The sequence below is a fragment of the Lepidochelys kempii genome, chromosome 8 (genome assembly GCF_965140285.1).
Source record: "Lepidochelys kempii isolate rLepKem1 chromosome 8, rLepKem1.hap1, whole genome shotgun sequence".
Classification (NCBI taxonomy): domain Eukaryota; kingdom Metazoa; phylum Chordata; order Testudines; family Cheloniidae; genus Lepidochelys; species Lepidochelys kempii.
Window position 1 is genome coordinate 54,701,246 of NC_136387.1, and position 15,614 is coordinate 54,716,859.

A 15,614-nucleotide genomic window follows, 5' to 3' on the forward strand; every position below is an offset into this window, starting at 1 on the left:
GTTTTGTGCTGCTGTTTTGGTTGGTGTAGGACAGCCCCGAGAGCTGGTAAGGAGATCTGAGGTTTGGGTGTGTCTGCTTCATATGGGCTGGGCTCTCCTTATTCACCAAGTAAGTCTGACTGGGGCACATGCTTTCTTCCTGTGTCGGGAGTGACTCAGGTACAGGAGCTGATAAAACCACCTGAGAAGAGAAAGCAAAGCACACTGGAAAGCCAGCTGCAAGCTCCTGGCTCTGCTCTGGTGTGTTGTGTTGTGTATTCATGCCTGGATCCCCAGAAATGACTTTGCACTGGCTGCTAACCCTGAGCTGCCTCTGTGTCTCTGTCTTCCTGCCTGCAGCCATTGGTACCGACAGAAGAGAAGGTGAGGCTTACATGATTAGATCGTCCTGCTTCCGTTTAGAAAACTGATTTCACTTACAACTTTTTTTTTTATTTTTTATTTTTAATTCTGCACTGGTTGAAGGGTACTCCAAATGACCTTACCTGCTACAGAGCCCCCAGGTGAGACAGCACTAAGCTGTGAGATCTCACTCCCCTCCTCCTGGGATTTCTCAGAGATGCTTGTGGATGGGAGTGGTAATGTTTTGGTTGGGAATAAACACTAGATACTGTTATCTGGATTTCCTTGCCACTTAAACATCACAGGAATGCTGCATTGGTTCATCAGGACCATTGGTAGCCCAGATGATTCTGGGACCCCCTTTAAATAACGTACTGGTGTGTAACTACTTTCTTTAAAGACTCTCTGTTTGAGAGGAATTGGGTCTGAACATGCTAATTATGTTATGCTGCATTGTGTTAATATAGCACTTTTAGTAACCCAGAGTGTACGCTGCTAAGCCAATGCACAAACTGGAAGAGGAGAGCCTTTTTGGTTTAGTAACACAGAATTCAGATCTTGCAGAGATTTGCCTTTCAAAATGTTTTGTGTTAGACCAGGTCTGCACACCCAGTGTTTGCAGCTTGCAGGTGAACATGTGTCCAGTTATCTGTTGTGACACCACACAACTAGTGTTTTTATATGTTGCGAGATACTTTGTATGATGGTGTTGGTTGTATATCTATACATGTTTGAATGGGCGACTGTGACCGGTACTGTGACAGTGCAATTATTTGTGTGTGTGGCTGTATGACGGTGTGACACCTTGCCTGTATAGTATGTTTTGCTACATTGCATTGTATTTACATGTATGGTTACAGAGTGTGTACTGACAGTAATAGGGTCTTCATAGACCATGTAAGCTAGTCTGCCTTTATGGCTATTGCTGCTACTGTGTATCATATACAATGATGTGACACTGTCATGGGTTATGTGTGTTTTGTGACTGACTTGAATGTGTGTTGTAGGTAAACAAACTTAGATGCATGTCATTATAGACATTTGCTTAACACTGTCAGTTTGAGGGCAGCATCTGTAAGTACATTGATAAAGGCATGCTGCTGTGTATATTTTATATTTGCCAAAACGTATTTGCATTCGCGTTCAATACATTTTAATTTTTAGTGGTTTGGAAGTAGGGTCTATAATTTTAATTATTTTTAATGTAAACGCACCAAGAGATGGTGGAAAAAGTAAAGGAAGAAGTATTGAAAACAATTCTGTTTTGCAAAAACAGATCTGTTTTCATGTAAGGTGCAGCACTAATCAGATTATTATAACAAATATAATTATATCTGAAATGAAATCTCTTAATAAACCATCATAGTTTCTCTTCCCTTTCCCTGCAGCAAATGAATCTGTGTAGTCAGACATTCAATTTATGTGGACTTTGAACTTTTTATTGCACTTGGTATAAAGTGACAATCAACGGCAAATTATTGACAGGCTCTCATTCAACAGGATTAATCTATTACAAACGTCCTGAATCAGTTAATATAAGTAGCTCAGTTTTAATGTTGTTGGTACTCTCTCCTGCACTCACCAACCAGCCATGTCCTCACAATCAATACAACTGTGTTTACAACTGAGCTATTTAAATCAGGTTAGCTAAATATTGAATTCTCATTTAGTTACAGAAGATCAGATGCTGGTGTTTCAAACTGCTCAGCAAAACCCATTGTACTAATAGATGTGTATGTTGTGATGTAGGCAGGTGTCTGACACTAAAAGTTTCCTGGTATTTGTGTGTCATTCAGTGCATGCATGCCTGGTTGTCAGCGTGGCACTGCTTATAATGATTTGGGGACAGAAGGCTGTGCACTAGCATGAAACAATTTTTTCAATGTGCCATTATGTGTGATGGTGCGAGCTGTGTGTCACTTGTGGCGTGCGTGTCTTTTTCGGTTGGCTGTGGGTTTATAGGCAGTGACGTTTGCCTGTACCCAACCCCTGCAGGTATTGGTGCCAGATAGGGAGATCTAGGCTACCTGTGCCTTGAGTCTGTTAAAGGCTGGTTCTCAAGCAATTCTGGTGGGAGAAACATCCTTGGATGTATCAGGACCCTGGATGGAGTCAGATGTGTGGGGCTTAGCAGTGTTTGTTGTCTCCTTCAAGTGGGGAGAGTTTGGCACATGGATTGGAGGCACTCTCATTGTTCGGGGGCGAGGGAGGCTTTGGCAGCTGGAGGGGAGACTGAGTGAGTGCTGGATACTGGGGTGTGTGTGTGTGTGTGTGTCTGTCTGGGGCTGGAGGAATGGGCTGGATTTGGGTGCTAGCTGGCAAGGGTTGAACCCAGGTTCATCTTGCTGTGATCGGGTGGAGGAGATGGCATGCTGGGCTGGGTCCCTGAGATATACAGAGCTCTGTGCAGTTGGCACATGCCATGGGCTGGCCCTCCCAAGTGTTTCCACCTGTGACATTTAACTGTCGGAAAGAATAGGTGGGTGTTTGGGGCTTGCTGACCAGCAAAGACAGCCACCCCTGGTCTGCTCCTTTCCGCCTGACAGGGATTCCTCTGCACTCTCCTCTGGGATGTACAGATCCTGCCAGGTTCCCAGGGTTCATACTGAAGTAATGCGCTCTTCAGGCTGGCCTAGAGATCTCGGACTCAGGCCTTTGCCTGGCGGAGGCCTGGGAGGCTCCACTGGCTTGGCACAGTGCTGTGTATGCCACTTGGAAACCAGACAAGGGGTACATCTCTGCCATGTCTCCCCAGCTCTGTCTTTCTGTGTTTGTCCAGCCCCAGACAGAGCAATGTGCGTAGGAAAAGCAGGGTCAGGTCAGAAGAGGCATCGTCCTGCAATGTCAAACTCCACTCCTCTGCTCCTCCCAGGAAACACTGATGCTAAATACATTCAATGTGGGAATTGCAGCGCCCTGGAGAGCACATGTGGGAGAAATACTGACCCACTGGAGGAACAAGGCAGCCTGCTGAATTCCATTAATACTGTTGCCCCTTTTTGACCCGAGCAGCTAGTCAAAGTTCTTCTCCGAATGCAGGAGGAAATAGGAACAAAAGGAGCAGTTTCCTAGCTTACAGTCCCAAGCTGTTTTAGCCAGGACCTGACCCAAAAACTCTCTCTAGCTTTCTCCTGAGCCATGCTGTGCTCACCGGCTCCTGCTTGGCTTTCTTCCTCCTCTGAGCCTCTCTGTCATTTTTACACACACGTGCACATGACCCCCTCCCCCAAAGCCCCTTGTCTGCAATCAGACACCTGTGCTTAGCCAGTGCCAGCTGACTTGGGCTCGTGGGGCTCAGGGTAAGGGGCTGTTTAACAGATGTAGACGTTTGGGCTTAGATTGGAGCCTGGGCTCTAGGACCCTGTGAAGTGGGAGGGTCCCAGAACTCATGCTGCAGCCTGAGCCCAAAAGTCTACATCACAATTAAACAGCCCCTTAGCCCGAGTCAGCTGGCAGGGGCCAGCAGCAGGTGTCTAATTGCTGTGCACACATACCCTCAGTCCAGAACTCCTGGGTAGATTCACAATCCTCTTTTCTCTCGGGGGGAGGGAGGGGCTTCCCCTTAACTCATCCTGACAGTTATGCTAATTGAAGGGTGCGTTCACACCCAGTCTCAAAGCAGTTTGTGATTCAAGCAGCACCCAGTATCTCTCAGCATAGCAATGCCACAGTGCCTACAGCTGAGGTGCAGGGCAGAGACATGAGTTATGGGTTAGCTCATTACAATGAAATAAATAGTATTGCCAAGCCACGACTCTGACTTCTTGTGGGCAGAGGCAGACTGGTGACGCTGCTGCTGCTGACTGATGCAAGATGTGGCCAGTGCATGGAGGCAAGCAAGATTTTCTGCTCTCCCCTGCTGGACGAGTGATCTACATGGCTGAGATGTCGGGGGAGAACGGAACTTCTTTCCCCATTTTGGGACCTGGCTGGGGCTCCCTGCTCCAGAGAGCCTGTCAACTCTGTGGCGATGAGGAGGAATTCCAGGCTTTGGCAGACTTTCAGTGACCCGTGCGCATGCCTGATGGCACAAAACCTTGTGGGCTGCGGTGTCATTCGCCTAGACAGGCACAATCCACTGAAGAGTCTGTTATGGAGCTGGCAGTCCACCAGTGAATTCTAGCTGCACTGACCTGACCATCTGCTGGTTTTATTCATCTCCTAGAATAAACAAATAGGAAAAGAAGGTTGCCTGTGGATTCAGCCATCTCCGTGGGACCTTACACAGAAAGGGGAGAGGTTATGGTTGTCGTGGAAGCTTGATTACATTTAAATGTGTTGGTTCCCAGCTGCTGAAGAGACTCTTTGCCCGCTGGTTTGGTCGGTAATGTTGCCAGCTTCATTCCTCACTACAGCTGAAATATGAGTTGCACAGATTCAGGAACAATCAGGGTTTTCATAGATTCATAGATATTAAGGTCAGAAGGGACCATTATGATCATCTAGTCCGACCTGCACAACACAGGCCACAGAATCTCACCCACCCACTCCTGCGAAAAACCTCTCACCTATGTCTGAGCTATTGAAGTCCTTAAATCGTGGTTTAAAGACTTCAAGGAGCAGAGAATCCTCCAGCAAGTGACCCGTGCCCCATGCTACAGAGGAAGGCGAAAAACCTCCAGGGCCTCTTCCAATCTGCCCTGGAGGAAAATTCCTTCCCGACCCCAAATATGGCAATCAGCTGAACCCTGAGCATATGGGCAAGATTCACCAGCCAGATACCCAGGACAAAATTTTCTAAGGGCTGGTCTGCACTACAAAGTTAGGTCTGCTTAACTACATTGCTCAGGGCTGTGAAAAATTCCACACCCCGGGTGCTGTAATCAAGCCAACCGAAGCCCCAGGTTGGACGCTGCAAGGTCGACATTAGAATTCTTCTGAGACCCTAGCTACCGCCTCTGGGAGAGGGGGGTTTACTACAGCAGTGGAAGAAATTCACTGTGCCACTATAGCATTCCTAGTATAGACACGCCCTTCTTTATGCATGAATTTAAGAGTAAGGCAATGGTAGGGGGAGTTCAGGGCTTGCCTGTCTCCTGCTCCTGCCCTCCAGAAGCTGGAGTCATGATCAGAACAGCAGGCGAGAGTTTCTCCCTCTTTTAGTATCAGGGATGCTTTGAGAATGAGGTTTTGCTGGGCATGTACTCTGGACACCCACATCTTGGCACAGCATTAAAGAATCCCAGCTGTTCTATCTGCAGGCCCCACCTTTTCCGAACAGCTGGAGACCAGTTTTCCCAAGGTAGGGCCTCTAAGCACCAGATAGGAAAGGGCTTTTCCACTGTAAATCCCCTTCTTCCCTCAGCCCTCAAACACAGCATCGCATTATCAACTCAGACAGTTCAGGGTTTTTTTTTAAAACAATCTGTTTTAGCTCTCCCAGGCAGAGGCTCCTGGGGGAAGCCCAGCAGTAGGAACAAACATGCAGTCCACTATGGGACACCACTTCAGGTTAATAATGCATTAGCCCAATCTGTTGCCCTGGGCCAAGGCTATAGACGTAGCTCACAGCCCCATGCAAAGGCAAGACGTGAAAATGTGCCCTGCTCTTATCCCCCGTAGGATGCGCTGACACCAGTTTAACAACCTGGCCAAACTTCGGGGATATGCAAAAACTTCTTGGATGCTGTGTCCATGTGATCAGACAGCATTAACCACACAAGGGAGTCAAATGAGAATGGAAACCTTTTGAGAAAAATCTGGCTCAAGGAATGACTTCTGTGGCTCTGGAACAGACCAGTCTACCAGTGGCGGGATTGCAAGAAGAGAATTATGTTACTGGAGTGGACCTATCTTGGTTACTGCCTCCTGCCTTTGGATGGTGTCTTCTTCATGTTAGCAGCCTTGGCTGATGTATGTGAATGTGTTTGTCAGCCATGCATGTTAATGGTGCATGGGCGAGGACGTCAGTGTGTGTTTGGGGGGGTGGTGTGCTGGGCACTGTATGTCGAGGTGGTGGGAGTAAAGGGCTAGCCCAGCATGGTGGGTCACAAATGTGAACAACATTTTTAAAGGAAGGGGACAATGGGTCTAATTCCTAAGTAAAAATCAGTGTGCTAAAATACCAGGGGAGAGTTAGGTCTGCAGCTGTGCTAGAGGGCAAGCAGGTTCCTAGGAGCCTTTCCCTTGCATGCTGCCCACCCTGGGGCTGGGTAGCACAACCATCAGGTGGCGATAGGGAGTGAGCATTGCCAGCACCACTCAGCAGCCCAGGGACAGAGGGCAGAGGCTATCCCCTTCTGCAGCATGGATGGCTCTGTGTCTTGAGGCAGATGTTAGCCCTCAAGGGAAGTGGAAAATGGCTACAGTGTGTTACCTGTCCTCAGTCTATGAACCAGATTTCTGCTTGCTCTGGAATTCCTCCGATCAGTGTCTCTCCTTTCCTAAGCAAGAGATTTCTTCTTTTTTCTGTTCTCAAGCTTCTCTCTGTCTCCCTCTCTTATTTGTCTTAGGAGACTTTCCCTGGTTTCTCTTTCCAGTGTCTCCCTTTTCCTTCACCCTTCTGCATTTTGTCTCCATTTGTAAAGTGAGGTTAGTGCTGGTAGAAGATGCTGGATTAACAGCCTGGGAAACCCAACTTCTTGGTCTAGATGGGGTGCAGCGGGTCGGACTTCCCTAGCAGGGACAATCTCTACAAGGGCAGCTCACCCCAATGGCCCATTCAGTCCTTGGCCTCTCTGATTCAAGGTGGCCAGTGATTTGCAGGGTTTTTCTAATGTAGACACTTGGATGCTAGAAGCTGAGACATTACAATTTCCAAATAGTTTGCAGATAGGGATGATTTTGAGCCAGTGACCTAGAGCAGCCTGCATCCAATTCCCCACATCTTCCCCACGTTCTAAACTTTTGCTAAATTGCTCCTCTCTTCCTGTCTCTCTGTTCTCAGTCCCGTCTGTTCTTTTGATAACATCTTTGTCCTCCCGCTGACCAAATGTCTCACTTGTAGTTGCTAAGGAACCAAGGCCCTGTCCTTTCAACTGCCTCCTAAAGGGGACTTTGACCCTACATCTGAGTTTCTCTTTTTTAAAAAAATTGTGGTACTGAAAAGTGATCTGTGTCTAGACATGCCTGGGTGTGCCATGTACGTGAAAGCAATTCGGGTGCCTTGAACAGAATAAAGTAATTCTCTTCAGTTGTAACCCTTCTGCCAGGTAGAGTTGGCAACAACAAGGGCTGGCTTCAATATCCAGAGTCCCCCTTAACCATACAGCACAGAACCAGCTCGAGCCCCCACCCAGTAATCTGGGAAAATTATACACCACCCTTGTGCGCCTCTAAGAGGCAACGCTTCCCCTCTTGCGAGCACTGAGTCTGTGTATGGCAGAGAGAATTTTTACTACAAAGGGGAAAGGAACCTGGCATTAATTTAGAGAAAATACCACAACCATGATTGAAACACATCTGACCATGAGCAAAACTCCTGCCCCAGAGTACATTGGGCAGTGTCCTTTGCCTCCATTTCTCACCTTGCGGTATAAAAGTCCAACAAACTAAGGTCTCTTGCCTTTAACACGCCACTTCCCTCTCCCTCCAGTGCCTCCCACTCCCAGCTGCTGTCCTTGGGCAGGGGAGACCCAGCGTTGAGAGGTGCATTCATGTGAGTTCACCTCCCATCTGGAGGAGGAAGGAGTGTTGAGCAATGCCTTCCCTGCCGCTGCCACCGCAGCTGGGTCACATTTCACACTGTGTCACTGCTGCACCATTGCTCATTCTGACAATGAGGAGTCCAGTGGCATCTTAAAGACTAACAGATTTATTTGGGCATGCCACCGTTCACTCCACTGCACTATCATCTGCTCCATCACCAATGGCCCTGTGCTGTCACCTTCTGCTGCCACCTGCTTCTCTACTGTGACCTCTGCAAATCTGTCTCTCGAGGTTCCACCCAGTTCCTGGTGATTTCAGCTCTCAGTGTGGGTACCTCACTGCTCGTGCAGGTGGGCAGTCTCATCCGCAGGGAGGCTGGCCCACAGCAGATCTGAGCAGCACTTAGACCTGATTACTGGTGATCTCAGCTCTAGCAATCCCTTAATAAAACAAGAGACTCAATGGAGCCTAATTAGCTCTTTCTTTAAACAGTGGAGGGGGTAGGTTAAATGGCACTTAGGAGTCTTACGCAGAACCCACACTTCCAGGCAGGAACACCTGTCCCCATCCCCCTCACTCTCCACTGGGATCTGGCATCCAAACCCATTGCTTAGTGAGTTCAGTTCAGTTGAGGGTGACCCCCTCAATCTGGACAGGCTAAATACAGTTCTGCTGCCCTTTACTCATACATAAAGGTAATAACATTTCATTACCCCTGCATTGAAATTTAAATTTTTTTATTAAAGCTAAAGTTAAAATTGTTTAATACACAGATTAAGGAAAAAAGAAAAGGAGTACTTGTGGCACCTTAGAGACTAACCAATTTATTTGAGCATGAGCTTTCGTGAGCTACAGCTCACTTCATCGGATGCATATCGTGGAAACTGCAGCAGACTTTATATACACACAGAGAATATGAAACCATACCTCCTCCCACCCCACTGTCCTGCTGTTAACTATTACCAGCAGGACAGTGGGGTGGGAGGAGGTATGGTTTCATATTCTCTGTGTGTATATAAAATCTGCTGCAGTTTCCACGGTATGCATCCGATGAAGTGAGCTGTAGCTCACGAAAGCTCATGCTCAAATAAATTGGTTAGTCTCTAAGGTGCCACAAGTACTCCTTTTCTTTTTGCGAATACAGACTAACACGGCTGTTACTCTGAAACCTGAGATTAAGGAAAGAGTGTGTATAATTCTTACTAAAGTGATTTGTTACCCAACAGCAGCCAAAACTGATCACTTGGGCAACACAGCTCTGTCTGCTGTATACCTACACAGAGTAGCTGTGTTCATATACATACAGTCTGGTCCTGAAGCCTTTTCTCCCCAGCTCGTCACTAGCTTTCAGGGAAGAGCTCCTTCAGAGCTCGCTTACACAGCAATAGAAATGTTCTCAAGCAGCATCCCAGGTAGGCCATTCAGAGAATCCATTCTCTGAAGATCTGTTCCTTGGAAGGCTCTGCTGGTATAACAATACTGATATACCAGCAAAGGTCTCTTAGTGTGGATGCAGCTTATACTGGCAAAGGGTTTATTAGAGCTAGCCAGCCAGAGAGTGAGGGGGGGAACTTGTCATTCTGTACAGGAGAGATGCTCAAATGTTATTACTAAATGTCTATAGCCCAACTCAGCCCATCCTGCAGGTTTCTGTGTCTGGGGGAGATGAGTGTTCAAGACTGGGAGGCCATGCAAGTTATTCACAGGCTGAGAGAGGCTGTCACACCTATATGCGTGTGGAAGTGGGGAACGTGCAGAGGGTGGCAGGTACACGTGGCTCTGACAGTGAGCACAGATTTGCAGGAGATCTTAGTAGGAAACTCTTCTGAGCTCTGGAATCTTGTTCTGAAGAAGTCATGGAGAAACAGGCAGGCAGGGACAGTGTGAGGGGAAACAGAAAATTACACGTGAAACAGCGTACAGTTACAGACATGTTGCAAGTGATGTCAGCGTCCTCTCTTCAAAGGCTGCAGTGGGGTGGGAGGTGCCCTGCACATCACAGGATCTGGCTCTTTATCCCTGACTGAAGAGATTTCTTTGCTTGAAGGGGTTTTGCATGTGAAAATGCCAGAGAACTAGTTGCAACTTTACATTAATGATATGGAGTATTTGCCAACAATTACTACATTTGATACGTAAACCAGGGGATATCTGCTATCTCTGATGCTGCAATGTCCCTGGCTGGGGACATAGCTGCACTGGGGCTCCCCAGGCTACAGCCGCCCCCCCTCGCTCCCAGTGTGGTCCACGTGCTGTTGCATGTCGAGTTGGGCTCTGCCACACGGAGTCAGTGGCTGAGTTGAAGCAAGGAGGAGGTGAGTCCGACCCCCATCCTGGCAGGATGGAGGCGGGTCTCAGCACTGAGATGCTGCTGAGTGTAGGGAGCAGTGATTGAAGGGCGCGTGCTGCTGTGTGGTGGAGAGGGTGAGATCAGCTCTGGTTGGTTTGGCAGCGTTAGCAGACCCCAGGTTTGTCTCAGGTGTTTGGAATTCCAGTGTCGTGTCTGAACCTGGCGGTGTGCGCTGGCAGCCAGCTGGGGCAAACGTACAGCTGCTGCTGCCAGGGGCTCCCAGGAGTTCTACTGCTCATCTCCAACCACAGGAGTGTTTGGATGCTGATGGGCTTGTGAGCACAGGGCACGATTTCTGAACACACCATTCTGCCCAGCTGGCCTCATCGGGTGATGTGCCTCTCCCTGTTAACCAGCACACTCGGACACGCAGGCCAGCTGTGCCCCGTCCTCAGCCCAGTTTCCTATTGCACCCAATGCTCCCCCTGCAGCAGCAGGCCCTGGCCAGTGGTTGCAATAGACCCGCAAGCTGTTCCAGGGGACAGGGCAGCCTTGTGACGCAGTTGCCCTGCGGGAGAACCTGAGCACCACGGTCAGTAACCAAACAGCCGCACTGCCAGCAGCTGCCCTGGATTCTCAGCAAGTTTGGAAGAGCTTATGTAGACTCTTCCTGTTTGGTGGGCTGGGGATAGTCGTAGACTGACATCATCGCTGCATGGTAACAGTGTACCAGGTTGGCGGGTGTTCGTCTGTCCAGCGCGCTGCGTGGCCTCTTTCCCTCGCTTCTCCTTCCCCTTTGGTTTGGTTCCTTATTTCTGAGCCTTCTCCCCACGTAAGGCACTGAACAAACACCACTTGTTACTTTCTGTTGCAGATGACTTTGTGCTGGATGTATTTCTGCCATTTCCTCCTTTGTTTCATTGTAAATAGTGATGCTGCCCCCACCCTTTGTACAGACACAAAAGATTAGATTCAATTAATTTTCCCTTTGCCCTAAATACCTGTCCCTTTTGCTCTCCCAGGAAGTTTGGACATACTCAGCTGGTATAAACCTGCATCGCTCCACTGACCTACAAGGAGCAACTCCAGTTCACAGAGGCTCAGAATCTGGCTGTGTGTGTGATTGTTGGTGTTCAATATATAGCTAAACTGAAGGGTGGGGTTGGGGGGAGAATATTTATTTTAAATCTGTTGCGATCCCAACCCAACAGCACTCCGTATTGTGAGCTCTGCTGTGGTGTCGGACTTCTAGAAGTGACTAACTGACTTCGGCCTCCTGCAAAATCTAGCCTCAGGAGTTTGCTTTCTTAAGAAAACTTATGGTGGTGCCCGGGAGTCCAAATCACCAAAAGAACCCAGTATACCTAACACCAATTGGCATAAACCAGGGGTGGCCAAACTCGAGCTCGTGAGCCACATGGGGCTCTTTTACAGTTCAAGTGCAGCTCACAGAGCCCCCCACATCCCCACCCCATTCTCCACCTACAGATTGGGGATGGGGGAGCTCAGGGTTTCTGCCCTGCAGCAGGGTGGTGGGGCTAGGGGCTTCTGCCTTGTGGGGAGGCGGGGTTTTGGGCCTTCAGCCCTGCGGGAGATGCCTGTCGGGGCTTTGGCAGGAGTGGGGCTGAACCCCCAAGCCCTGGTTGGTGCACCCAGCCCTCAAACTTCTGAAGATTATTGTATGCAGCTCGGAGGGTCAGTAAGTTTGGTCATCCCTGGCTTAAACTAAGGACACAAATGGCTAGATGATAGAGTGGTCCGTTAGGGTTGTTAACCCTCCAGGACTGTCCTGGAGTCTCCAGGAATTAAAGATTAATCTTTAATTACTGATTGTGTCAGGTGATGAAACCTCCAGGAATACCTCCAACCAAAATTGGCAACCCTACGGTCCATTCAGGTCAAAGTTGGGGCATGTTAGTGGGACAATGCACTGCCCGTGCTATGCGTGTTTTATGGCTAAACAGGGCTTTGATATTCATGACTCTCAGGCTGGCACCCTTTACCAGCGGTATGTTTGCACATGAAAACTTAACCTCCAAACCTGATCCCTTCGGTGTAAGAGCTACTGGGGTCCCTCTGTTTAACTGTGGCCATGTCCTCTGCTCTTTCAGTCTGTGACTGCAATGGGAAGTCCAGTCAATGCATCTTTGACAGGGACCTGCTCCAAGAAACAGGAAATGGGTACCGTTGCCTCAAATGCATTGACAACACGGATGGCGTTCACTGCGAGAGGTGCAAGGAGGAGTTCTATCGCCAGCGGGATGGAGAAAGCTGTCAGCCTTGTAACTGCAACTCCAGAGGTACCTGAGCAGCTAGATGGGACACAGGAGGAGGTGGGGGGCACTTATCTACTCTAGTCCTGAGGGACGGGGGCTGGGCTAGAAGTGATCAAATCCAACAGCTGACTTGGAGTTGCCATGTATTGCCAACTAAAATAATTCCTGCCTGATTCTGGTGGATTAAATTGAATGGATCCTTAGCCACGTCTCTCCCAAACTCTATCTGTTATGGTGAGCGCTGGCCAGGTTGTGGGAAGAAGGGACAGTTTGCCCTGGGTCCCACCTTTGAGAGGGCCCCCAAACTGAGTGACACTAAGACCTAGACTTGGGTTTGGAGGGTGGCTGGGCCACACCTGGGTAATGCTGTGACTCTGCACATCAGGTCACAAAGCCCCTCCCTCAAATTTGGCCTGCTGCCCCTCCATCATGATGTCATGACTTAGGGGCTGCCAGGCCAAACCCAAGTGGTGCTGCACCCCTGTGTGCCAGGATGCAACACCTGGGGCGGGGCGCCGGGCTCAGCCCAGTGCGACAGGAGCTGCTGCTGCAGGGTGAGTGCAGGGTGTGGTGGCTCAATTTCAGATTTTGCCCCCGAAAAGCTCTGTGCGGCCAGACGCTGCTGGGATGGTCACGCTGCCGGAGTCCCAGTTGTCATCAGCACGGCAATGCTCTGAGGAAGCTCACGCTGCTGAAATCCTACCTTAGGTTGTGTACAGTGTCGCTGCAGTAACAATTTCCTCCCTAACCCTTTCCAGAGGGAGATAGAGGGGGAAAGAGTGGGTCCCACCTATCTCAGCAAGCTGTGTCTTGTAACAGCTGCCCTCCCTGCAGTGCCTTTTCCTTGTAACATTTTAATAATATGGTATCGTAATCCTGGAGGCCTGCGCGAGAAGTTCTGTGGGCACGGCTCACGGATAGCAAATGTCCTCAATGAGTTCATCTGAGCACATCCAAGCCAGCCCCCTTCAGGTCTGGCGAATGAATACGAGCTGTTGCCAGTTCAGGTCCAGCAGATCTAGGGAAATTTGTGGTGAGGGTTCGGAACAACCCAGAAGAACCCATGCTGCAGAAGCCCACCCTTAGCTGGGATGCCGTCTCAATGTGATGACTTAGGCGTAATGAATTCATAGTTCGCATCAGGTGGGGTTTGCTGAACTTTGTGGCTAAAACCCGAATCAGAATCTAAACCTCTGCCATGGATTAAGACACTGCAGATGGAGAAAGATGGATTGAGTGAGACCAGCTCAGACTTACCAGGCACTTAACCTTTGTGGAAAAACACATGGCCCGAGGTTACGTTACTAAGCAGTGAGTCATGCAAGTTCATCACCCTTTAGAGATGTCATTGAGAACATAGATCTAATGCAAGGCTTTGGGGTTTGGCTCCGGGACAGGCCTGGCATTCAAGGAGCACACAAGATAGCAGGCTGCCTAATAGAGTGAGACCGGAGCTGTTGGTTTTACCTTCCCCTCTTCTCTTTACCATCTGCATGATGTTAAAGGCTCTCTATATCATTTTTAGTGAGTGGTATACCCTAAAGCAGAGGTGGGCAAACTATGGCCACGGGACCATCCTGCCTGGCCCTTGAGCTCCCCTGCTGTCCCCACTCCTCTGCAGCCATGCCAGCACTCTGAGCGGCGGGGCTGCACGCTCCTGCAGGGCGGAGCACAGCGTGCTTGGCTCTGGCTGGGGGGCGTGGCTGCCGGACATGCTGCTCTGAGCGGCATGGTAAGGGGGCAGGCGGCGGTGAGCAGGGGGGTTGGATAAGGGGCAGGGAGACCCGGGGGGCAATCAGGGGACAGGGAGCAGGGGGCGGTTGGATGGGGTGGAGGTTCTGGGGTGGGGTGGTGGGGTTTGATAAGCGTGAGAGTCCTGGGTGGCCTGTCAGGGGGCAGGCGGGGTTGGATAGGGAGTGGGGTCCCGGGAGCAGTTAGGGGCTGGGGGTCCTGGGAGGCGACAGTCAGGGGACAAGGAGCAGGGGGGGTTGGATGGGTTGGGAGTTCTGAGGGAGGCAGTCAGGGGGCGGGAAATGGGAGGGGTCGGATAGAGGGCAGGGGGCAGGCTGTTTGGGGAGGCACAACTTTCCCTACCTGGCCCTCCATACAGTTTTGCAACCCCAATGTGGCCCTCGGGCCAAAACGTTTGCCCACCCCTACCCTAAAGCCAAGACTGTCAGGAAGCACAGGCATATCCTGTGAGTGGCAGGAGTAGGGGATGCAGACCCATGTGCTAAATTGCATTTGTCACTGCATGCACCACTTCTCCTGCACTGTGCGCAGTACTGCATCTCTGCTGGACAGGTCCTTCGAGTATTCCAAACCTCTGAGCAGCTCCAAACAGCTGCCGGTTCTTAAACTCAGCCTGCCGCTAAAATATGTCCTTCATGTTCACTTTTAACTGTCATGCTTGCTCTCAGCCCACCAGTCTACTAGGACTGGAACCTGTCCCCACTCTGTTAAAGGTTTGAACTCAGCAGGTTGAGGGTGATCAAAAGGTGGGACCATCTGATGGCTGTTCAGAGGTCTGTATGAAATGCATTTGCTGGCCTTTGTCCAGATCCCACTGGACAGGTATCCACATCACAAAAGATCTTAGCCAAAGCCCTGGACCTCAATGAGCCTTGAGCCAGGTCCACAGCTGCCACCACATTTTGAAGTAATTGGCTTTCTCGCAAGAGGCTGAGGATTGACTGGGTCATAGAGGTGTAAGCATAGTGTGAAGTACCATGTCTGGGGGTGGGTGGCAATGTACAGGCTGCTGTACCTGTTCTGTGGATAAATAGAAAACTTTAGTCACCAAAGTTGTAGCCTGTTACCTCTCCCCAGCACTGCCACTTCAAAAGAGGAAATAATACATAAACCACACACAGTATAAATGCCCTCGATGCTGTTTATGGTGCACTGACCCGTGGCAGCTCATTCTTGTGAGAAGAAATGGGATTAATGGCTTTGATGTCCTGGAGGGAATCCCAGCAGAGGTGTTCACCTTGTTGCAGTGATTACATGGCAGGGATATCTGTTGCTTGTCTGGTTCTGGTGGTAATAGCCAATTATCTGTGCACAGAAAATACCTGCATTTCTTAAATGCTACAGACTTGCTGTACATGTCAATGAAG

General features: G+C 49.6%; 1 protein-coding gene across 2 annotated transcripts in view; it reads left to right on the plus strand.

Moving 5' to 3' along the window:
• Positions 1-49: 49 nt before the first annotated feature.
• LAMC2 (laminin subunit gamma 2) overlaps positions 50-15,614 on the plus strand; it is a 40,604-nt gene continuing 25,039 nt past the window's right edge. Inside the window, exons 1-2 of one of the 2 annotated variants that reach the window (XM_073356624.2) lie at positions 50-363; positions 12,331-12,519. In XM_073356624.2, coding sequence (XP_073212725.1) covers positions 261-363; positions 12,331-12,519 — 292 coding nt within the window. In that variant the 5' untranslated portion in view covers positions 50-260. The remainder of the gene's footprint in view (positions 364-12,330; positions 12,520-15,614) is intronic. The other variant, XM_073356622.2, reaches the window with a different exon arrangement.